General features: G+C 37.3%; 1 protein-coding gene and 1 long non-coding RNA gene across 2 annotated transcripts in view; both read right to left on the reverse strand.

Moving 5' to 3' along the window:
- LOC110260250 lies at window positions 2,485-9,516 on the reverse strand. Its single transcript, XR_002343190.1, has 2 exons — window positions 8,054-9,516; window positions 2,485-6,174 (listed from the first exon to the last, which is right to left on the reverse strand). It is a non-coding gene; the product is annotated as an uncharacterized LOC110260250 (long non-coding RNA).
- Window positions 12,623-24,012, reverse strand: part of NUS1 (NUS1 dehydrodolichyl diphosphate synthase subunit) — a 29,454-nt gene continuing 18,064 nt past the window's right edge. Inside the window, exons 4-5 of the mRNA XM_001928072.7 lie at window positions 19,782-19,881; window positions 12,623-15,393 (exon numbers count right to left, since the gene is read on the reverse strand). Coding sequence (XP_001928107.4) covers window positions 15,303-15,393; window positions 19,782-19,881 — 191 coding nt within the window. The 3' untranslated portion in view covers window positions 12,623-15,302. The remainder of the gene's footprint in view (window positions 15,394-19,781; window positions 19,882-24,012) is intronic.

The following is a 24,012-nucleotide window of genomic DNA, read 5'->3' on the forward strand; positions in this document are numbered from 1 at the left end:
TCCATGCCCTATTAAATTTTAAAGTTCAGATAAACACAAATAATTTTTAATATAAGTATATTCCCCAAAATTATTACTACTTATTTGGTGGGAAAGAGTGGAGTTTCCCAAGGGAGGGCAGAGTAGTCAATGAAAAGACCTGGAAGAGGGCTGCTGAGTGAGAGGACTGAAGAAACAGAGGACAAGGAAGTGTTTGTAGGTGACGTTATGAACAACTAAGTGAGGAGGCTTTGGTGTTCCTTTATGAGGCACAAGATGGTGAGTCATACTAAGTTATCAATGTTGTGTCTCTGACTGCTTTGAGTTTTTTACTTCAAGCCACATCTAAGTGACACCACTTCACATTGGAGACCTAATAAATGTACATGGCTTACCACAAGTTTCCAGCAGAGGGCAGTAAAATGTCCTTGAGGAAGGAGCAGGTATCAATCAGGCACCTAATAGTCCAATTGAGACATGTCAAAAGACTTTAATGAAGACACTACCTCCCCTACCCTTCCATGTGTGTACAGGGCTAAGGAAACCAAGAAGAGACATTGCACTTGGAGACTAGCAAGAGCAGAAAGCCATCAATACTCCTGGATCTGCAAGAGCCAGGGAAGGAAATGGTGTTTTGCGATGGTGGACTGGCCCCTCTCCTGAAAAGAGGTGCAGCTGTGGACAGATGCAGCCCCAAGCAGGGAGGGAGCAGAGATAAGTCTCCTATGTCTCCTTCTAACTGCCTTCTGGGGTCTCCCATGTGCAGAACTCAAGTCTTTTGGCAAGGGACCCCAAGGCATGCAGTGGAGGGGTCAGCCACCTGAGGCAGGAACCAGGGCAGGAAAGTACAAAGAACAGCAAAAACAGAATAGGGTCCTTTTTCTAAGATGCACAGGTACCCTTTGGACTATCAGCAGCCTGTCTTTTGTTAAACAAGTGCTTAAACACCCATTGGAGTTTAATAAATCTGGCCTGTCAAGTCAAGTACAGTGGTATTTTATTTTACTTAACAATCAGCATGCCAGATTCTGGGGTGAGGGAAACTAGTAATGACAATAGCCAATATTTTTGGCTTGTCACTATGCTCTAGGTACTGAACTAAGTGCTATGCAGGCATTACTTCATTCACCCTCATGCCAGCCCTATGAGTTAGGCACTCTTGTTTTTGACATCTTACAGATCAATGAAGGGGACAGGGAGTTCCCATTGTGGCTCAGCAGTAATGAAGCTGACTAGCATCCAGGAGGATGCAGGTTCAGTCCTGGCCTTGCTCAGTGGGTTAAGTATCCAGCATTGCCATTAGCTGTGGTGTAGGTCGCAGATGTAGCCTGGATCCCATGTTGCTGTGGCTGTGGTGTAGGTCCACAGCTGCAACTAATGAGACCCCTAGACTGGGAACTTCCATATGCCTTGGGTGTGGCCCTAAAAAAATATGCAAAAAAGGGGGGGATGCCTAAAGGTTAAGAAATTTGTCTGTATCACGAGCTGCTGAGATGTGAATTAACATTAATCTGACTATAGATCTGTGTCCCTGGCCTCAAGGAACCTAGTTCAGGAGCAGAAACACTGGTTATTGACAAGAGTGTGTGTGTGTGTGGGGGGGGTATTAATAAATGCTCTGGTTTTGGTAACTGTAGGAAGTTATGAAAGAAGAGAGGTAAGGCAGCTAACCCAGAACACAGTGGGGAGAGGAGCAGATGTTCATAAGGAAGTGGTGGGGAGCCTTATCTTAGTGATGGTATTTTTCTTAAAACAGTTGAGTTATATTCTGCTTTGCAGTACAGCTATTTTGTGCATAACCCATGTGCCTACCTTAGTGGTTCTCAGCCTCACTGCATACTAGTATCACCTTAAATCAGTGTCCTAATATTGTACGTCAACTATACTTCAATTTTTAAAAATGTCATAGACCCCATCCCAAACCGTTTCAATCAGAGTTCCTGGGAATAGAGTGCTGACATCAATGTTTTTAAGTCTTCCCCAAGGGATTCATCTCTGCAGCCAGAGGTGAGAGAAAATGTGTAACTCTAAAACTTCTTATGAGTAGGAGCAATGTCTTTTTTTTTTTTTTTTTTTTTTTTTTTTGGTCTTTTCTAGGGCCACACCCATGGCATATGGAGATTCCCAGGCTAGGGGTCTAATCGGAGTGGTAGCTGCCAGCCTACGATAGAGCCACAGCAACGTGGGATCCAAGCTGCATCTGCAACCTATACCACAGCTCATGGCAACCCCAGGTCCTTAACCCACCGAACAAGGCCAGGGATCGAACCTGCAACCTCATGGTTTCTAGTCAGATTCGTTAACCACTGTGCCACGAAGGGAACTCCTGACAATGTCTTATTTATTTTATAGCTTATAACTCTGTCTTACATTCAGTTCAATACTTAAATTGATTTGAGTCAAATAGCTATAGGATATAATTAATAAGTGGGAAAAATTATAAAGCCATATTTTGATTATATAACTTAGAAGGATTTAAGTAAAAAAAAAAAAAAAAAGAATAACTTCCTTAAATAATGCTCTTTTATTTGAACCTGTAAAGGCATAAGACCCTTGTACTCTTCCCAATTATCAACACACACTGTTTTTCTCAAGAAGCACATATTCAAGTATCAGGAAATTAACTGAGCTATTTCCATCTACATCCCATGAACAGCATATGCATCAGAGGCAAGAACATCATGAATAGGGAGATTTCATGTGAGGGCATCACCAGGATAGGTGTGCCCTGGCAGAGATGCTGTGACCTGAGTGATGGGGAAAAAACAGAGCAGTAAAAGTGTTTGGAGTATCTGGACTGACTACACTTGTATCCAACAAAATAGACTTTAAATCATAAACTGTCAAAAGAGACAGATAACATCACTCTATAATGGCAAAGGGATCAATTCATCAGGGGATATAACAACTGTAAATATATATAGGAGAACATAAATATACAAAGCAAATATTAACAGGAATAAAGGGAGAAATAAACAGCAATATAATAATTGCACCCCTACTTTCAACAATGGATAGATCTAGGCAGAAAATCAATATGGAAACAATGGACTTGAACAACATGGATCAGACAGATCTAACAGACATATACAGAACATTCCAGCCAATGGCAACAGAAAACACATTTTTTTTCAAGTCTACATGAAACATTCTTCAGGATAGAAGTTCCTGGGTGGGAATGTTTAATGAAGTAAGCCCTGGTCATATGACCAAGTCCTGGCTCCAAGAAGAGAGGGAGAATCTAACCATTTGTTTACTATAATGGGAGGTGGTACCCTGTGTTCCACTGAGACCAATGGTAGATTATTCCAAACAGGAAGGAAAGTTTGGAAGGTGGATAGTTGTAGAAATGCTGATAGTTCACTATACCTTTTTTAAAAAATTTAATTTTTGTGGATTTTTTTGGCCATGCCATGGCATGTGGAATTTCCTAGGCCAGAGGTCATACTCTCACCATAGCGGTAACCCAAACCACTGCAATGATAATGCCAGATCTTTAACCTGCTGTGCCATAAGAGAACTCCAAATTTTTTTTTTATATTGGAGTATAGTTGATTTATAATGTTGTATTAGTTTCAGGTTACAGTAGTGATTCAATTACATATGTGCATGTATCCATTCCCAGGTTCCTTTCCCATACAGGTTATTATAAAATATTGAGTAGAGCTCCCTGTGCTATACTGAAGGTCCTTGTTTGTTATCTAATTTTTTTTTCTTTCTTTTTGTGTTTTTTTTTTTTTCTTGGTTATCTAATTTACATACAGTAGTGTATATATGTTAATCCCAAACTCTTTATCCTTCACCTTGACCCTTTCCCTTTAGTAATCATAAGTTTATTTTTTTTTGTTGTTGTTTTTTTTGTTTTTTTTTTTTGTCTTTTGTCTTTTGTCGTTGTTGTTGTTGTTGTTGCTATTTCTTGGGCCGCTCCCTGTGGCATATGGAGGTTCCCAGGCTAGGGGTCGAATTGGAGCTGTAGCCACCGGCCTATGCCAGAGCCACAGCAACACGGGATCCGAGCCGCGTCTGCAACCTACACCACAGCTCACGGCAACGCCGGATCCTTAACCCACTGAGCAAGGGCAGGGACCGAACCCGCAACCTCATAGTTCCTAGTAGGATTCGTTAACCACTGCGCCACAACAGGAACTCCTCGAGCATCTTTTCATGTGCTTTTTGGTCATCTCTATGTCTTTCTTTGGAGAAATGTTTATTTAGACCTTCTGTCCATTTTTTTTATATATATATTTAGCTGAATGAGCTGTTTGTATCTTTTAGAGATTCATCTCCTATGTGTCACTTCATTTGCAAATATTTTCTCCCATTCTATGGGTTGTCTTTTCATTTGTTTATGGTTTCCTAACTATACCTTTTAATTGTTAGATAAAGCAACATCAGACTGGCTGCTTATAACTAGTTGTTCAAAAATTTTGGTTTTATCATGTGTTGTCATGTCAATGATCTTTGAGGGCAAGCCACACCTTACGTAGAAAGCCAAATTCACATTTCTTCAGCTTGAAATGCACTCTGTCTTTTAAGCAGTTGGCCTTAAAAACTTTAAGTCTTCCCTGGCACAATAGTTTGAATCAACTCAGAGATTATATAGATAAACAGCAACAGATTGTATAAAGATTTAAAATAACAGATTACCTAGCAAGACAAATTGGTTACTTGTAAATTTATTTGACAAACCCATCAGTGTACACACACATACACACACACACTAATCAGCCAGGCAATTTCTTACCACAATAGCCATTTTCATATGCTTTAGTAACTTTTCCATCTGTCTTATTTTCCTGTGGCTACTGTAACAAATTATAGACTTGGTGACAAAACAACAGAGATGTATTCTCTCACAGTTCTGGAGGACTGAAGCCTGAGTCAAGATGTCCACAGAGCCACATTCCCTCTGAAGGATAAAGGAGAGAACACCTTCCTTGCCTCTCCCAGGTTCTGGCAGTTCTAGGCATTCCTTGGCTTGAGGCAGCATCATTCCAATCTCGGCCTCCCGGATCCGTATGTCCTTTCCTCTATGTCTGTGTCATCTCCCTTTGCCTCACTCTTTTAAAGCTACTTATGATGGCATTTAGGGTCCACCCAGATAATCCAGGGCAATCTCCTCTTCTCAAAATTCTTAATTTGATTATACCTGCAAAATCCCTTTTCCAAATTTTAAGGTAACATACATTCCAGGGTTTAGTACTTTATATCTTTGGGTGGCCATTATTCAACCTTGTACACCATCATCGTTTGTTGCTAAATAGTACTGTTTAAATTTCCATTTACTCAGAGTTCCCATAGTGGCTCAGCAGGTTAAGGACCCAGTGTAGTCTCCATGAGGATGAGGTTCCATCCCTGGCCTTGCTCAGTGGGTTAAGGATCTGGTGTTGCAGCAAACTGCAGTGTAGTTTGCAGATGTGGCTTGGATCTGGCATTGCCGTGGTTGTTGTGTAGGCCAGTAACTGCAGCTCCGATTCAACTCCTACACTAGGAGCTTCCATATGCCGCAGGTATGACTGTATAAAGAAAAAAAATTAATGAATTAATTTCCGTTTTATATGAATACCAAAGACAAAAATGCCCAGTAAAATAAGAATGAAATAAATAACTGGCTTAAGGGGAAATTGGTTCAAGGAAATGATGAATAGTAGTGTTTTAAATTCTGCTTGAAAACAGAATGGCCAAATCATGTTGAGTCATAGAGTGTTGATGGTCTCTATTTAGATCACATATTTGGTTCCCTCAGAAATATTCAAACAGGAACCAACATTGCCTAGAAACAGTCATTCATATACCTAGTATTTATCAAGTACCCACTCTGAGAGTGTTACTATTACAGGGTGGAAAAAAAAAAAAAAGAATAAAATGTCAATGAAAATACCAAATACATGTGACTTTTTTAAACTGCTATAAAAGAATAAACAAGAACCTCAATTGAATCGAGCTGGGAGACAAGAAGGGGGAACATTCAGGCCCTGCAATGATAGCAGAGCCCATCAGGAAGAAGAGAGATCATCCTGGCCAAGACTCAGCCAATGAAGAGCCATGGACTCTCTGTTTACTACAGCCCTCCTAATTTTCTTTTCCTCTCTATTAAACCATTCTCCTTCTCTTGCTGTGGGGAGACCTGAACAAGGCTTACTGTGTTTGCAGACCAGAACTGCAATTCTCTGCTGATCCTGGAAAAACCTGCAACTGGAGAAACAGCTGTCAGTCTCTTCATTTCAGGTCAACATTGTCAATCAAGTAAAAATACAAAAGTCATAAAGATAATTTAAAATAAAAAATACTATATATATATATATATAGCATATAGGTATATACATATTATATACCGTATAAAATATGTACCATGCACATAAAATATAAAACCGTGGCTTTTTTAATATAATAGTTTATAGGTGTTCATTTTTAAAAATAATACACATTATTAAAAACTTGGGAAGCATGAATTTGGAAGTCTTTGGCAGAAATGTCAATGGGCTTAACCAACTATTTTTTTTTTCATATAGTTTAACGAAGCAAAATCCAAGCTTATGATGTATTCAAGAGACACCTCTAAAACAAGGCTAAAATTAGAGAAATAGGCAAAATAGACTAGGCAATTGCAAACAAAAGTAAAGCAGGGTTGTGAGCATAATATCTAACAAGGTGAATTCAGGCCCAAAAGCATTAAACAAGACAAAGAAGAACACTTTGTAACATTAAGTCCATAATGCAAAATGAAAATATAGCGGTTCTGGACATCTTTACCAAATAACACAGCAGCCACATTCATAAAGCAAAAACTTCAGAAAATGCACAGAGAAATTGACAGACACACTAATAATACATCATTATTAGTGCAAGACATATCAAGTAAAAATAAATATAAAATAAATATTTATAAGTTTTATAAACATTAGGTATATAAAAATTTATAAAATAAATTTTATAGACATTAAGTACATAAAAATTTGTAAGAAATTTTATATATGTTAAGTATATAAAAATCCTAAATAACATACTTAGTAAGGTAGATATTCATATAGGTGGATATATATCAAATTTGTAACCTGATATTAAACAATCTATCATCTTTTCAAGAAACAGGAAATATCTGGGGAAACTGACTATATTATATCAAAAAGAATACTTCTCCATCTAAATAAAAAACCTTGAATAAAATTTAGCATCCATTCTTTTTTTTTTTTCTTTTTTTTTTTTGTCTTTTGTTGTTGTTGTTGTTGATATTTCTTGGGCCGCTCCCGCGGCATATGGAGGTTCCCAGGCTAGGGGTTGAATCGGAGCTGTAGCCACCGGCCTACGCCAGAGCCACAGCAACGCGGGATCCGAGCCGCGTCTGCAACCTACACCACAGCTCACGGCAACGCCAGATCGTTAACCCACTGAGCAAGGGCAGGGACCGAACCCACAACCTCATGGTTCCTAGTCGGATTTGTTAACCACTGCGCCACGACGGGAACTCCAGCATCCAATCTTGATTCAATATTTAATCAACTTTTTTTTTTCTTTTTTGGCTGCTCCTGTGACATATGGAAGTTCCCAGGCCAGGGATCGAATCCTAGCTGCAGCTACAGTAACTCACTGTGCTGAGCCAGGGATTGAACCAGCACTGCTGCAGAGACACCACCAGATCCTTAACCGAGTGCACCACAGTGGGAACTCCAATCAAATATTTAAATAGGAAATGATTAATACTTTCTTATTACAATTTATATATATAAATATATACATATGCTTAGCCTCCAAATCAGCATCTGATAAGAGGGGGAATACCTGAAGTCAAGTTTAAGGCATGGACTCCCATTATTTCTACCACTTATTATGATTGGAGGTATTAGCAAACATAATTAGTAAAAAAAAAAGAATTGGAAAGGAAAAGATAAAATTATCTCTATTTGCTGAAGACATGATAGAATACCTAGAAAACGTAAAACAAAGGTAAAACTAAGATAAACAATAGGAGAATTCATCCAGTTAGTAGAATATAAAAACATATAAAAATCAACACAAAAGAAAAGAAACCAAGATTAAATGCTTGAGTATAAACTTAGAAATTTGCAACACTTACATGAATGAAAGTTTAAAACTAACTCCTGATGGACTGAGAAATTCAAGAGTAAATTTGACTAAGCGGAATGATGTCTCTCGTTCTTGGTCAATTCATCATCATAAAAATATTAGCTCTCTCCAAGTTAATATGTACGTTTAACCTGAAACCAATAAAAGTTTGGATTGAAATAGGGTCTACTCAAGGTAACTGACTGATATCTTTTAAGTCTCTTCCTATTTACAGCGCTTCTTAGTCTCTCACCCTTTCCCTTTTCCTCACACTAAGACCACCATCCCCAGGTAATCTCTCTAGCAAGACAGACCTCATTATGCGATGGCTGTTTTCTGAGAACAAGGAGGAGGCAGCAAGATCTTTAAGATGCAGCCTTGCAAGCTGCGTGTCACTTCTGACACATATTATTAATCATAGTCAGTCACTGGGCCAGCCCAGATTCAAGGAAAAGGGAAATAGACTCTTATCTCAATTTGAAAAACTGGCAAAGTAACATTGTAAAAAATAAAAAAGCATGTGGGATGGGAACTACTGTTACAGCCATCTTTGCAAACACAATCTACCATAAAATGCAAATGAAAACTACAAAAAAACTTTCGCATCCATCAAATTGCAAAAATCTAAAAGTTGACAGTGGCAGGCTCGAAAGAAATAGGCAATCTCATGCACTGCAGGTGGAAGTAGAGTGTGGTAAAGGCGCTATGCAAGGGAATCTGACAATAATTACCCTTTGACAGCAATCAATCATAATCCTACTTCTACCTACTTGAATAGAATATGTACATATGCTGGTTGCGTTAACTTCACTTTTCTTTTCCTTGACCCATAAGAGTAAGCAGTACAGAAGCTATGATTTTCATTCTTTTAAAATAACTAAAAGCATCATCAACTGATATGCTGAGCACCATTGCTGGTCTTATATTCTGATAAACAGAGGAACTCACGGTATATCTGATAAGGTCTGATTCTGCAAGTAACTTAATATTCTGCATATTTATGTAAAGATGAACTTTAGCTTCCAAGTTATTCTTAAATTAATATGTAATGAAATCATTTGTCTGGGTATTTCCTATGCATTCCCGTTAATCTCCTAATGACTTTATATTAGGCATTGCACCTCACACTCCAAAATTAGTAACAGACTTATCAGAACTATTTTCACATATACATATACTCCATGTACACCTGAACATAAGCAGGTTTATTTCTAACTATCCCTCAGAAGTCTTCTTTGTTGAGGCCTCACAAAATCTCTTTACAAGGAGTACTCTCAATTATTTATTTGAATTTCAGGTAATAGTTGGGAAATCACATTAGACTGAAGCCACTTCTATCAATGTTACTTTCAGAAAGCTAAAAATAAATAAATAAATAAATAAGCCACCAGGTGAAGTATTTAAAAACAAGACATCTTAGTTCCCATTGTGGCTGAATGGGTTAAGAACCCAAATAGTATCCATGAGGATGGGGGTTTGATCCCTGGCCTTGCTCAGTGGGTTAAGGATCCGGTGTTACTGTGAGCTGCAGCACAGGCCACAGATGACGCTGGGATCTGGTGTTGCTGTGGCTGTGGCATATGCCTTAGCTGCAGCTCCGATTCAACCCCAGCCTGGGAACTTACATATGCCACAGGTGTGGCCCTGAAAAGAAAAATAATAATAAAAAAAAAGAGATAAAGAAATATAACAATGACTTAGTTATTATTCTTAGAGACATGATCTCAAAAACAAGCATAGTATGCATTACAACAAGCATTTTAAAGATCACTTTTGGCACAACACGGTAAATCAATTATACTCTAATTTTTAAAAAGTAAAAAAATAAAGATCACTTTTAAGAACAATAGAAGTGGTTATACAATGCAGAAATTAATTACCTACAGGATGCATGAAAACCATTTCTAATTTGATATTTATACAATGAATAATCTGAAGCATGAAATTTCTTTTATCATACCTGTGTAAAACATTCCTATCTTTCAAAACAAATTATTTTTCCTATTATAGTTGCTTTATAATGTTCTGCCAATTTCTGCTGTACCGTCACACACACACGCACACATTCTTTTTCTCACATTATCCTCCATCATGTTCCATCACAAGTGATTATATTTCCCTGTGCTACACACCAGGATCTCATTGCTTATCTACTCCAAATGCAATAGTCTCCATCTACTAACCCCAAACTCTCAGTCCATCCCACTCCCTTCCCCTTGGCAGCCACAAGTTTGTTCTCCAAGTCCATGAGTTTGTTTCTTTTCTGTAAATAGGTTCATTCGTGCCATATATTGGATTCCAGATATGTTATATCACATGGTATTTGTCTTTCCCTTTCTGATTTTCTTCACTTGGTATGAGTCTCTAGTTCCATCCATGTTGCTGTAAAAAAGCAAATTACTTTCTTTCAAAACACATTACTTTTCTTCAAATAAATTTACACAAGAAGCTGACAAAATGTCAAAGATAAATGTAAAAATGAGAACACAAGTAAAAAAAAGTTTAAAAACATGCATACATAAATGTCTATTTCATCTCTAAACTATGATCTGTAGATTCAAATCTAACAAAACTTTTTTTTTTTTTTTTTTTACAATTACCATAGAGCAAATTCAGGCAACTTCCTCACCACCCCTTCTCAAATAAACTACACTAGACCAAGATTCTGAGCTTCAGCACTACTGACATTTGAGGCTGAATAATTGTTTTGAAGGCTTCCATGTGCACTGTAGCATATTTAGCAGCATCCTTGGCCTCTTTTCAATAGACACCAAGAGTAGTCCTCTCTTCCCCAGTTGTAACAAAAAAAGTCTCCAGACATTGTCAAATGTCTCAGCTCCTGAATAATGCATTGTACAAATGCTGTCAAACATCTCCAGTTAAGCAACTTAGACGTTTATGTCCTGTTTTTTAATTATGTGAAACCTAGTTAAAATATAGGTTCCTCTGGGGAAAAGTTACTACTTCCATTACCCATCTACTTCTCCGCTAAATTTTGTACAAATAAGAAACTTTAAAAAGTTGTTACGTATGGCTGTTAGTAAGGGAATAACACTGCAAAACACATTTATCAAAATAAAGGAATGGGGTAGTTCTCTGGTTGTCTTGTGGTTAGGACTCAGTGTTTTCACTGCTGCAGCCCAGGTTTGATCCCTGCTCTGGGAATTGAGATCCATGGACCAAAAAAATAAAAACATAAATAAATAAAGGAATACTTCACAGAACAAAACTCATAAACGATACAGCAGTTGAAATCAATCTTCATTTCAGAAAGGAAGTATTAGATACTTTATACAAGTAAAACTATGCTGTTAGCACTTACCTACATTCTGGTTTTATCATTTTGGTCAGGCTTTCCTTCTCTCAGACAGGTTTCTTTTTCTTGTCCTCATAAAATCAAGTTAAATTATTAGAGCTATTGAAGGAAAGTGCAAACACAGTCAACAGCAGATAACCCAAATAGTTTGACCTGGGAGTACATATAATCTTTTTTTTTTTTTTGCAATAATCTGGATATGAATCCTGATGTTAAAATTAATTTACATATCTGAATCTCTAGAAGACAGAGAGAAGATGAGTATATAATTACTTGAAAAATTCAGACAAGGTTAAATGTTCGTTAAGGACAACTGAATGTGGACTATAATTTTTTCCAAACATTTTATTTTCATGTGATGTACCTATTTATATCCAAACACAATAACCAAATACAAAATAGAATGTAGGACTCAATTTAATGGTTTGTAGTTTTTTTAAAAGTCTCTTTATTAAACCTGTTATAGTAGGATTCATTGTTTTAAATATAAATACAAAAAACTCTAGGATTGTCACCAAAAATGTAATTGAAGAGTGATATTAGAAGTTATTTTCCTTACATTTGCTTCTCTGAATTCTCTACTTTTTCAACAATGTGTATTTTTTAAAGTTGTAAGCAAATTCTTTTTGCACTTTGTTTCACCAGTTTTATCACAATTTATAGCCTATCAACTAGGATTCTTGGACAACTGCTGACAGTAATCTTGTTTCCTGGGTTTTATTTCAAACTGTCTTGAACTTTTCCTATACTAATTTTTGTTAAAGGCATTTCCTATTAACTAAAGTTAAAATGTGACCTTTGAAAATCTTGATTTCACAGATGAAAGTTATGCATAAAAAGCCAACTATCTTATAATTAGATCCTTAAGTTAGAAAGTGGATATTATTATTCTATGTAACATAAGACAAACCATAGTGCTTACCTTTCTATTTCCTGATTTGACAAGAATGGTTAAATTCCTTTTTAGAAGAGTACACATATACATTTTTAATTTGGCATTCCATATTCAGCAAAAAACTTCATATTTTTAATTGTTGTGGCATTTTGACAATTCTAATAACAACAAAGCTGAATTTTACTGCACTGCTAACCTAACAAAAAGAAAATATTTTGAGTCCAAATGTTTAATCTGGTAATAATGAGAATATACTTCAATCAAGAATGTATCATCTAAAAAAGTGGTATTGCTATCTTGTCATGAGTTTCTCATTGCATTTCTGCAGGCCCTACAGGTTTAGAATAAATGCAGCATTCACATAATACTATAGTCCATGAAAAGAGTATATTCTTTTATTGTTTTTGTTCATACATGTTGTTTCAACTTTCAATAATAAAATTCAATAAATTTGATTCCTTAATCATAAAAACTTGCTTTACACATTATTTACATGTTGCCAAAGTCTACAGCCATACAAAACATCACAAGGATCTGACTGACTCTATGCACAGTACCCTCACGTAAAAGGAGGAGGGAGCTAATCAACTAACACACATTCAAAGATTAAATTGTAGATGTGCACAGTGTATTTGGCACTGTTCATTAATATAACATTCCTCACTTAAGATAGGCATTATTAAGCCTTAGTCACAATATACCAGAATTTTCTAATTTGCTATTCACATCAAAACCAGCTTTCAAACTCTCTAACAGTAATCAGTGTTAAGAAACAAAACACAGTCAGAATTGGGAATAGAATTCAAACCCTCCAACTTCTTGCTAGGCTCCAAGCTGCCATCCATAAGGTAGATTTGATAATTTTTCCATTGTGGGGAACATCAAGAAGAAACAATTTAAAGACAATATCCTTCAACACACATAAAGACAAACAACATTTTCTTTAAAGTTATCAGTTCTTCTTGGGAATGCAAAAGGAGCCCTCATAATCCATAGCTAGTGATGATTTTGACAAGAATTATAGAATGACCAATGCCATTCAAGTTGTGGAGACTGTACTAGCATTTAAACTCATGAGAAGGATCTGGAATGCCTATATGTGGAATCAAAATCCTTAGCAACTTGTTTTAAAGGTCTCTTCCTACCAAGGACAGACTCAGGTCACAGGTTACACATTTACTCTGATGTATAACTCTACACTGCTTTGAAATGTAAGGAGAAAATAAAAATACAAAGACTCAACTATTAAACCTTTAGTGACTTTGGCTATATCCTAGTGGGTAATTTATTTGACTAACTTCATTTTAACAAATGTTAAGCCGCTTCACGTCAACAGGCCCATTAAATTTAATTCATTAAAAACATATATATTCCAGAATGTTTAAAAAAAAAAACACATTTATAAAAGGCATAAATTCAGCCAAAAAGCCTCAATAGAACATGGATCACAGTATAGGGGAACAGAAATAAATGCTCTGGTAAAGTTTAGAGATATGCTATAGCATGACACAAAACTTTTAGCAATAAATTAAAACCAAAAAAAGTCTCACAATGTACAAATAACTATAATGTGCAAAGTAATGTCACTGAACCAAAATTTATTTTAATCATTTTATTTCAAGTGTATTTTTAAAATCATAAATGGGGTTTTGTAATCCAAAATCAAACCATTTATTCTTCATAGCTTCAGAATTTGACAAGCAATTCCAGACCCTGCTTTCCAAATCCAGTCTTCTTTGCTATTTTTCAAACTCTGAGACCTAGTATTTAAACTACTCCATTCTAAATGTACAATTTTGGATAACTATTCTGAACTTGTTGATTCTTCTGAAAACAGTACATCAAATATAAAGAATGGTTTCTGTCTACTAAGAATCATCAATGAGGGAAGAAATATTAAACTTGTATCAAAAAATCATCTATACATTTTAAAAATAACAGAACCAGTGCTGTTCTCTGCCTTCCATGAAAGAGAACATGCAAAATTAATTTACTTTTGTAGACTTTGGTAATATTTTATTACCTACACAGGCCTCAATCTTACTTAAAGATCTTTTATGCACAGCCATCATCAGGATTTATTGAGTAAATCCTAGGTACTAATATGGCCCTAAATGTGCTGTTCCAAAGAGAACATGTTACTTTTGAGGAAAAGAGCTGCCTTGGTAACTTCACTCACATAGTTAATGGAAATATTTTTAAACCAACTTTGCGTACTATGGAGCACACTGCCCACAAAACAGAAAAGGAAATCAAAACTTTCCTTATTCAGGCAATGTTTTACTTTAAAGATTTCAACCTCTTAACCTTTTTTTGACTGCCTCATACAATATTTAAAAATGTTTAAAAATTCTGTATTTCAACATTATAAGAGCTCTTTTGCAAATGATTTTTACAACTCAGTACACAGACAACAAAGCAACACTTTCAAGTCACACTGTTTGATAATAATGACGAGATGAAAATGGACGGATGTCTGAAAATAGGTTTTCCCTCGGCTCCAAAGGCGAGCAAACTTTTAACATGTGAGCAACACAGAACTCTATTCCTCTGGAGAGCCCTCCAATTCAGAATGCTTCCATTTAATAAGTCAATATATTATTCTTAAAACTTAAAGTTTGGTCACTAGGAAAGACTGAACAGAAAGTATTCCCCTCCCCCAAAAACAATAACAGAGCAGTTTTAATCAACTCCATTCTCTCCCCACAAAAACAGGGAAGTAGATGGGGCTGAAGCCTTTAAATCTGAAATTTCAGCTCCTAAAACATTGCTGCTATTTGCTCCAAGGTGCAAGTCCATGTATTTCCTTCTCCAATACTTCCCCCATTTATAAGTTTATTTCCACACACACATGCATACACACACGCATACACTCACTCATTCACACATACTCTTACTCTCAAGTAAGACACTTTTTTGTGTTGTTGATAAATTATGGGGATTATGAACTAGGTGTGTACAGGGTTTCATAGGTGCTTTGTAAACATCAGAGTCACTTGAGTCCTTTTCTCCAAAAGCCTGAAATCAAATTATAACAACCAGGGATCACTACTTTCCCAGACGCTGTTCACAGGCTGCATATTGACGAAGGGCAGAGAAAAAGTCCTCGTAACTGATGTTTAGGTGGGAAGGCAAAGAGCTGAAAAAAAAAAAAAGCAAAGGAGAAAAAAAAGCAGTTAGATGATATGATGTTAATTTGAGAAGGGAAATCAGAAGGATAATGACCAAAAAGGCTAAGGACAGAAGAAGTAAATTACAAGCATAGAGTATATCTAACTATTTCTGCTAAATGACTATTAAACTCACCAAGAAACAGTTCAAAATAAAAAATAATCTCTCCTATCCACCAGAAGAGAAAAGCAACTTGTAGTGAGATGGAGATTCAGAACTGTTTTTTTTTCCCCAAGCTTCTAATTTTTATTTTTGAAACTTCCTAACAACCTTGTACCACCAGGCATACAAGACATAAATGTCATCTGATAGATCTCATCTCTCTCCTCTAGAAAAACCTGTGTCTAGACCATGAATTTCTAAAATATTTTTAAAGACCACAAGGCAAGATTCTGCTGATGAAGTTTATTAAAATATAAAACTAGAAAATGAGTCTACAAAAGATTAAAGCAAATACAAAAGTGGCAAAGTACCAAAAACGCTGCATTGGACTTCGGCCCATCTGAAGCTAATCTACTTAGGATGATAAAACTTATCCTTTGCTCACACAGATACAGAACATTGGAACACAACGAGTATGCATTATATTTATTAATCTAAGAATAAAATAAAAATTACTAAGAGACATAATAATGATGAATTCATTGAAATGGTAGGTCATGTTCAATTCTGACATTTTTATATTTTGGAATACTCTTTTACCCTTCAGGATGAAGGTGCAATGTAGTGCTAGAGGGATTCAGAACCTATTAAAGCCTGAGTCTAATTTAACGCAAAATTGGAGAGCTGATTGCAAAGGATTCCACTCAGACTCAGGTCAGGAACTTGGCTCTGTCAGAGTAAGGCCAAGACCACTCGAACAGTCTATGAAGTCAGCTGATAAGCTAAAGCTATGTGGTGAGCAGTCAATAGATGAACTATACTTACCTCCACCATTTCCAGCTGCTCAAGGGGCAATTACAATGTAAAGACAAGCACTTCAAAGACAGAGTGAGCACAGAACCAGAGGGTTCCCCTTTAAGGATTTTAAAGACTTAAAATAATTTTCAATACTTAACATGAAAAAAATCTCTAATGTATACAGCTTTACTGTAACGTTTAAGAAATCCCAAACAGTATCAGAATCAAAACTCAGGTCAGATTACAAGTCACAAGCAGATTCTACAGTCACATGCACACAAGAAAAGGACTGAACAAATCTACCATAAATGAACTCCTCCTTGACCCTGTGGTTCTCTCTCTCTCTCTCTCTCTCTCTTTTTTTTTTTTTTTTGTCTTTTTGCCTTTTCTAGGGCCGCTCCCGCAGCATATGGAGGTTCCCAGGCCTGGGGTCTAATCGGAGCTGTGGCTGCAGGCCTACACCACAGCCACAGCAATGCGGGATCCATCCAAGCCACATCTGCAACCTACATCACAGCAACACTGGATCCTTAACCCACAGAGCAAGGCCAGGGATCGAACGTGCAACCTCATTGTTTCTAGTCGGATTCGTTAACCACTGAGCCACGACAGGAACTCCAACCCTGAGCTATGCTTTCCTGATCCTTCCTGTTCTTCCCCTGCTAGGTCTATTGAGATCTAACTAACATAATCTTTATCCTTCCCTCTTACTTTTTTTTTTTTTTTTGGTCTTTTTGAGGCCGCATCTGTGGCATTGGAGGTTCCCAGGCTAGGGTCGAATCAGAGCTACAGATGCTGGCCTATGCCACAGCCACAGCCACACGGGATCCAAGCCATGTCTGTGACCTACACCACAGCTCATGGCAATGCCGGATTCTTAACCCACTGAGCAAGGCCAGGGATCGAACCTGTGTGCTAACCACTGAGCCACAAGGGAAACTCCATGCCAAGACCTCTGAAATGAGTCACCTCCCTCCCTCCATTTCCTTATCTCTTAATAATCTCTGCTATCAACCTTATATCTTATTCATTCTATTGAACCAATATTCTCAAGGACAAATTTAACAATGTTCTTCTTGTTAAAAGCTTGCTTCCAGGGTTTTCCTCAATTTATCCACTTTCCTACATCTCTCTCATTTCACCTCCTTTATCCCCTACAATTCCTCAAGAAGCACTTAGGGCCACTACTCCTCAGTGACACAGAAGTAGTCTTGGTATTTCCCGGTCTATTCTGTCCACTTCCCTACATGATGATTAAGAGTAATTATAGTCTGGTGGACAGTAGACAAATACAGAGCAAACCTCAATATAATGTTATAGGGCTATGATAGACATATGTACAAAGATCTGTGGGAAAGCCTGTTATGTGCCAGGCATATGATGCCCATGATCAGATTTAAATCCTCAACTCCAAATTAAAATGTTCGTTTTACAGATACAGGGAAGTTTAAATAGCTTTTCAGAGTCACGTTACTGAGCTACATAGCCAAGATTCAAACCGAGATCTATGTTCTAAGACATACTCTTCCCTCCAAACCCTTCCCAAGCTCAAAAAGAATCACTGCTACCTTCCTTGAAGCTAATCTGAAAGGCACCTGAAATGACTTAGAAAACCCCTGGAAAAGAAAGAGACAAGGAAACCCAGAGTTTGGAGATTTGGGTGGGTCCTAACTCCACTTTGCTACAAGCTTGAGCAATGTCTCTCCCCCACTTTCCTGGCCTATGAAATGAGCAGGCAGTATCAGATGACCTACAGCCCTTTTGGACTCTAACATGCTTCATGTTCTTTTCTGCCTCTTTGATGCCTTTACTCCTCTAGCCCCCACCTTAAGGCATTTCTTAAAGGACTCCTTGGTACTGGGCTCTTCCATGTACATGTTAGGGAAGTCCTCTATTTTCATAGGTTCAATGACTTCAATTTTCTAGATACTGAAAACTCCCAGATGTTCATCCTTAGCCTTGATTTCTCATCCAAGCACCAATTCCACATCTTCACCTGCCCTCTTAAGTATTTCCATCTAAACAGACTATGGTCTCAAAATCATCTTATTCCTGAAATCAACATCCTTCCTTCAAAAGCAATGGTCCTTTGATTTTTCCATTTGTTTCAATTAACACCATAATGTACCCAGTCACTTGGGCTTAAAATTTTAGGAATCATTTCATTTCTACTCTAGCTTTTACTTCTATTATTAAAGTGCTACTATACCTGCAAGTATACTTAGTAATGGGTGCTCATGAGAAAATTTGTAGGATATTCTTCCTAAGAACCAGAATTTAAGTATTTTAAGGCTCCTAAGTCTCTCCTTTATTTTAAATCAAGGGTCTACAACTATAGTCCAGGAGCCCACATTGTTTTCGTAAACAAGGTTTTATGAGAACACTGTCACACACATACTGCCTGTAGCTGTTTAGCTACACTAGCAAGTGTTTAGCTGAGCAGAGAACAGTAGTTCCAAGAGACTGAAGTGTTTTACTCTGGCCCTTTATACCAAGTGTGCCAAACCCTGCTTTAAATAAGCAACTTCATTCTCACAATGTATTCTCTCAGAATTTATACTATGGCCTCTTCACCTGTCTTTTTACCTCATTCTTGCCCAACTACAGTACACAGCTGCCAAACATCTTCCAAAATCATCATTCCCACACATTCCACAGGCTCAATAATTTCCTACTGCCTGTTTGAACAATTATACACATTCCTTATGCTGGTATTTAAAGCCTTCCCCATGTTGACACCTCCAGACTATCTGATTTCACCTTATACTACTCTGTGCTGGTGTGGTCAGTTCCCTCTTTCTTTAAAATGTGATGTTTATGCCCTGCGCCCCAACCCTCCAGCTTTTTTCCCCTACATTTCCCACCTTTTCTCTAATTACAAAAATTCTACCCATTTTACATACTCTGGATCAAGTCACATCTTTTCTGTAGACTCAACAACTCTGACCCACAGTTATCTCTCACTCCTGATCTCCTATTAGTTTCACCACCAATCACTGAACAACCACACACTCCCTTTTGTCTGAGTCATTTATACAGATTTTGATTTTATCACTGATACTGTGACATAGCTTAGGGGAAAAAAATCCAGTATTACAAAATTTTTTTTTTTTTTTTTTGGTCTTTCTGCCATTTCTTGGGCCGCTCCCCAGGCTAGGAGTTTAATCAGAGCTGTAGCCGCCAGCCTACACCAGAGCCACAGCAAGGCAGGATCTGAGCCGTGTCTGCAACCTACACCACAGCTCACGGCAACGTCAGATCCCCAACCCACTGAGCAAGGCCAGGGACCGAACCCGCAACCTCATGGTTCCTAGTCGGATTCGCTAACCACTGCGCCACGACGGGAACTCCCAAGTATTACAATTTTTTGTGAATTCTAAGCACATCTTATACAGGGCTAGGTTCAAGAAACACTCATTGGATTGAACCAAAGACAGTACACTTTTAATTACTTACACGATCTCAGTCAACCTGATGTGCCAGGGTAGAAAGCCTAGTGTGCTGTCCACAGGACCAAACTTCAATACTAAATCAGGATCAGGGAAACCATTTGAACCTTGGAAAGAAAGAAAGATAGATGAACTTAATGCACATTGTTTACCAAAAAATAACTGAGGGCAAAATCAGTTCATCAAATTGGTTTCTTATGCTTTGAATATCTGTTCTCTTCAGAAGCATTATTTGTACATTCTAACCCCTATTCCATGGCCCAAAATACACCTTTGACATCTATATTATTTCCAAAAGTGGAAGTTTTCTCTAAAGGCCATTTAACTGGATTGATTACCTGATAAAAAGGGTTACCCAACTCCCTTGCTAAACCCTACAGGTAGCCCCCAAATCCTTTCTTTCGACTGAAGTATTCTCTTGGCATCCTGGGACCTGCACTGCTTTAATGACTCAAATAGTATTCTGGACACAGAACCAAGTAATTGCAGAGATGAAAAGCAACTTAAAAAGTTAATCTACTCTTGGAGTGCCCATTGTGACTCAGTGGGTTAAGTACCACCCAACATAGTGTCCATGAGGATAGAGGTTTGATCCCTGGCCTCGCTCAGTGGGTTAAGGATCTGGCATTGCTATGGCTGTGGGGTAGGCCGGCAGCTGCAGCTCCAATTTGATCCCTAGCCTGGGAACTTCCATATGCTGTAGGTGCAGCCATAAAAAGGGGGAAAAAAAATAAGTTATCTACTCTTCTTCCTTCCCCATGCTCCCATTTTGCAGCTAAGGACCCAAAAAGACCAACTCCCAGCTACATAGTGCAAATGTTCTCAGTGCTCTCCAGAGCCCAAACACCCTCGGAGCAGTAAAGGAGGCTGTATGACTGCCTCAAACTAGGTATATTTTGCTTTACAAACTGGTTTCCATATGAGATCTGACTTAAGAGAAAAAGGAGATAAACAATACTTCAACTACTTTAAAGTAAAATCTGAAACCATAAAATAATCACTGGCATAACAGAAAAGATGCTATAATCCAGAAGACCCAGGTTCTAAGAGTTTCTGATAACCTCAGTTCAGCCACTAAATTTCTGATAACAGGATCTTTCCAGGGCTTAGTTCCTTCATTTGTTAAATAAGGAGACTGGATCAGACAAGCCCCTCCAGAGGTAATAAAGAATTATTTCCACAACAAAGTCTCTTAAAGGTCTATGTTGGCAGAGTGAATGGACTAAATAGAAGAACACATATTCCTATACTTGCTAAGCAAATCCTCTTTAGTACAAAAAAAAAAAAGTGAAGAAGGTACTTCTGCTTAACAGTGGTGTGAAGTGGTGAATGAATCCTCCCCAAAATAACTAGATAAAAGCAGTCACTTAAGAGCACTGGATATTAGACAGAGCAGATAATTATCATTTAAAAAACAAAACACCAGGAAGGTCCCTTGTGGCACAGTGGGTTAAAGATCCAGCACTGTGCAACCGTGGTCCAGGTTCCATCCCTGGCCCAGGAATTTCCACATGTTGTGGGTGCTGCCAACTCCCCCACCAAAAAAAAAAAAAAAAAAAAAAAAAACCCAAATATAAACAAACAAAACCAGCCAGAGCTTCAGGTACGAACTATAAGTCTTCTGGCCTTGCTGCCTGGGAATGTGCCCAACCCTCACATCTCTACCCTCATCAACTAAACGGAACAATAGTTTTACCAGCAGAGAACTGAATGCAAAGCAGATCTGCTGCCTGCAACCAAAAGATCTGGACTCAATTTGGAGGTCGTGGGCAAGAGGGAGGGGGCAATGGTGAAAACGTGTGGTTTTGCCAGATAAAGGGGCAAAGTCAAAAGAAAACAAATGAGGAAAACCCACAGCTTTGTTAATCTTGAGATTGTGGCTCTCATTAGGGTGAGCAATATAATGGCAGGAAAATTAACAGGGAGATGCTGGAAACACTGGTTCAGATGAGCTCTCTACATATTCAGGCTAACTGGGAACCTACCACATGCAAGGGAAGAAGGAGGGCAGAGTGGACAGCACAGCAAGAAAGCCTAGTGGAAGCCTAGCCAAGGAGACCTGAGAACTCATTCGATGTACTCTCCAACATCACACAGAGATCTTCAAAGTCTTACAAACTTAAGGTGTTTGAGTACAATCAGCAGTAAACCACTGACTGACACATGCAGGCACAGAATGCCGGAATAAGGATAAAATTAAAAACAGAAAAACTGAGCAGAGACAGCAGTAGTGATCTTTATTTATAGATAATATGATCCTGTATTTAGAAAATCCTGACTCTGCAGAAACAGCTACTAAAACTAAGTTTTATTTAGCAAGGCTGCAGGATACAAAATTAATATTAAAAAACAACAACTATTTTCATGTATTATCAACAATCTGAAAATAAAATTAAGAAAATAATCCAACAATCACATCAAAAAGAATAAAATCCTTAGGAATAACTGAACAAAAGTAGAAACTGTATTTCCTAAGATTATAAAATATTGTGAACAAGAAAATTAGGACCCAAATAAATGGAGAGATATACTATGTTCATTGATGGAAGATTCCATATTGTGAAGATGGCAATTCTCCCCAAAGTGAGCTAGAGATTCAACCCAATCCCTATTAAAACAATTTGTTTTTTTAACTGACAAATTGATCTTAAAACGTATATGAAAACGTAAAGGACCCTGAGTGGCTAAAACATTGACAAAGATAATCAAAGTTCAAAGATTTACTACTTGATTTCAAAGCTTATTTGGGTACATTGCAGTGATCAAGAGATTGTAGCATTTTAAGAAGACACATATAGACCAACAGAATAGAAAAGTGTCCAGAAATAAACTCATAGATTCATAATAAACTGATTTCCAATAAAGGAGCCATGTTAATTGAAGGAAGAAAATACAGTCCTTTCAACAAGTACTGTTGGAAAAATAACTGGTATCCTTTACCTCACACCATTCACAAAAATTAAATTAAAATGGATTACAGACTTAAATGTAACAGCTAAAGCTATAAAAAATTCTAGAAGAAAATGCAAGAAAAAATACTTGTGACTTTGGATTAGGCAAACATTTCTTAGATATGACACCAAAATGCATGATCCAGAAATGAAAAAAACTGAAAAATTGGATTTCATAAAAATTAAACTTTAAACTAAGACAAACACATTAAAAATAGGGAAATATTTGTAGACACTTCACCAAAGACATATAAATGACAAATTGACATATGAAAAAATGTTTAGTATCATTAGTCATTAGAAAAATGTGAATTAGAAGCACAATGAGATGCTATTACACATCCATTAAAAATGCCTAAAATGAAGAAAAAAAAAAAGACAATACTATGCCTTGCCAAGATATGGAGAATCTAGAACCCTCTACATTTCTGGATACATAAAATGGTACAGCCTCTTTGGAAAACAGTTTGGTAGTTTCTTAAAAGTTAAACACTCACCACACACATCAAGCAATTCCATTTTAAGTTAACTACCCAAGAGAAAGGAAAACACGTCTACACAAAAATTTGTATGCAAATGGTCACAAAAGCATTATTCAAACAAACCAAATATATACCAACTGATGAATGGATAAACAAAATGTGGTATATCCATAAAATAGAATACTATTCACCAATCAAAAATAAACCACTAATACATGCAACATGGATGAACCTCAAAAATAATGTGCTGAGTAAACAGAGCATGAGATAAAGATTATGTATTATATGATCACATTTATACAAAACTTCTAGAAAAGGCTAAAGTATAATCAGAAAGCAGACTAGTAATTGCCTCATGTTGGTGGCAGGAGCCAGCATTAACTATTGTCACAAAGTAACTTCTGGTGGCCACAATATTCAGAGGGTTTGCTTCTATCAGATTAGTGATTTAACTGTGTACATTTTAATTTATCATGGGTCTACAACCCCTGCAGTTAACACTTGGTTTCCACAGGGTATCTGAGGGACTACTTTGGGTTCCTGCATCACTTTTAGGACATCCTCAAAACTACTCTCTGGTTGGGGCCTCACAGGCCAGGACATAGTCAACACCCCAGTAACCTCTGCCTAGAGAACCCCTACGACGTCTACTTTAAGCCTATTCATCCTGAATAGAGTTAGGCAATGACAGAGTAGAGAACAGGAAAATAGAGTAAAAAGTAGTATTCAATGAGAGTAGGGAGTTAGTGAGACCAAGAGGCCAGAGAGGGACTCTGCTCTTTTTTCTTTTTTTGTCTTTTTGCCA

This window comes from Sus scrofa, chromosome 1 (assembly GCF_000003025.6).
Source record: "Sus scrofa isolate TJ Tabasco breed Duroc chromosome 1, Sscrofa11.1, whole genome shotgun sequence".
NCBI lineage: Eukaryota > Metazoa > Chordata > Mammalia > Artiodactyla > Suidae > Sus > Sus scrofa.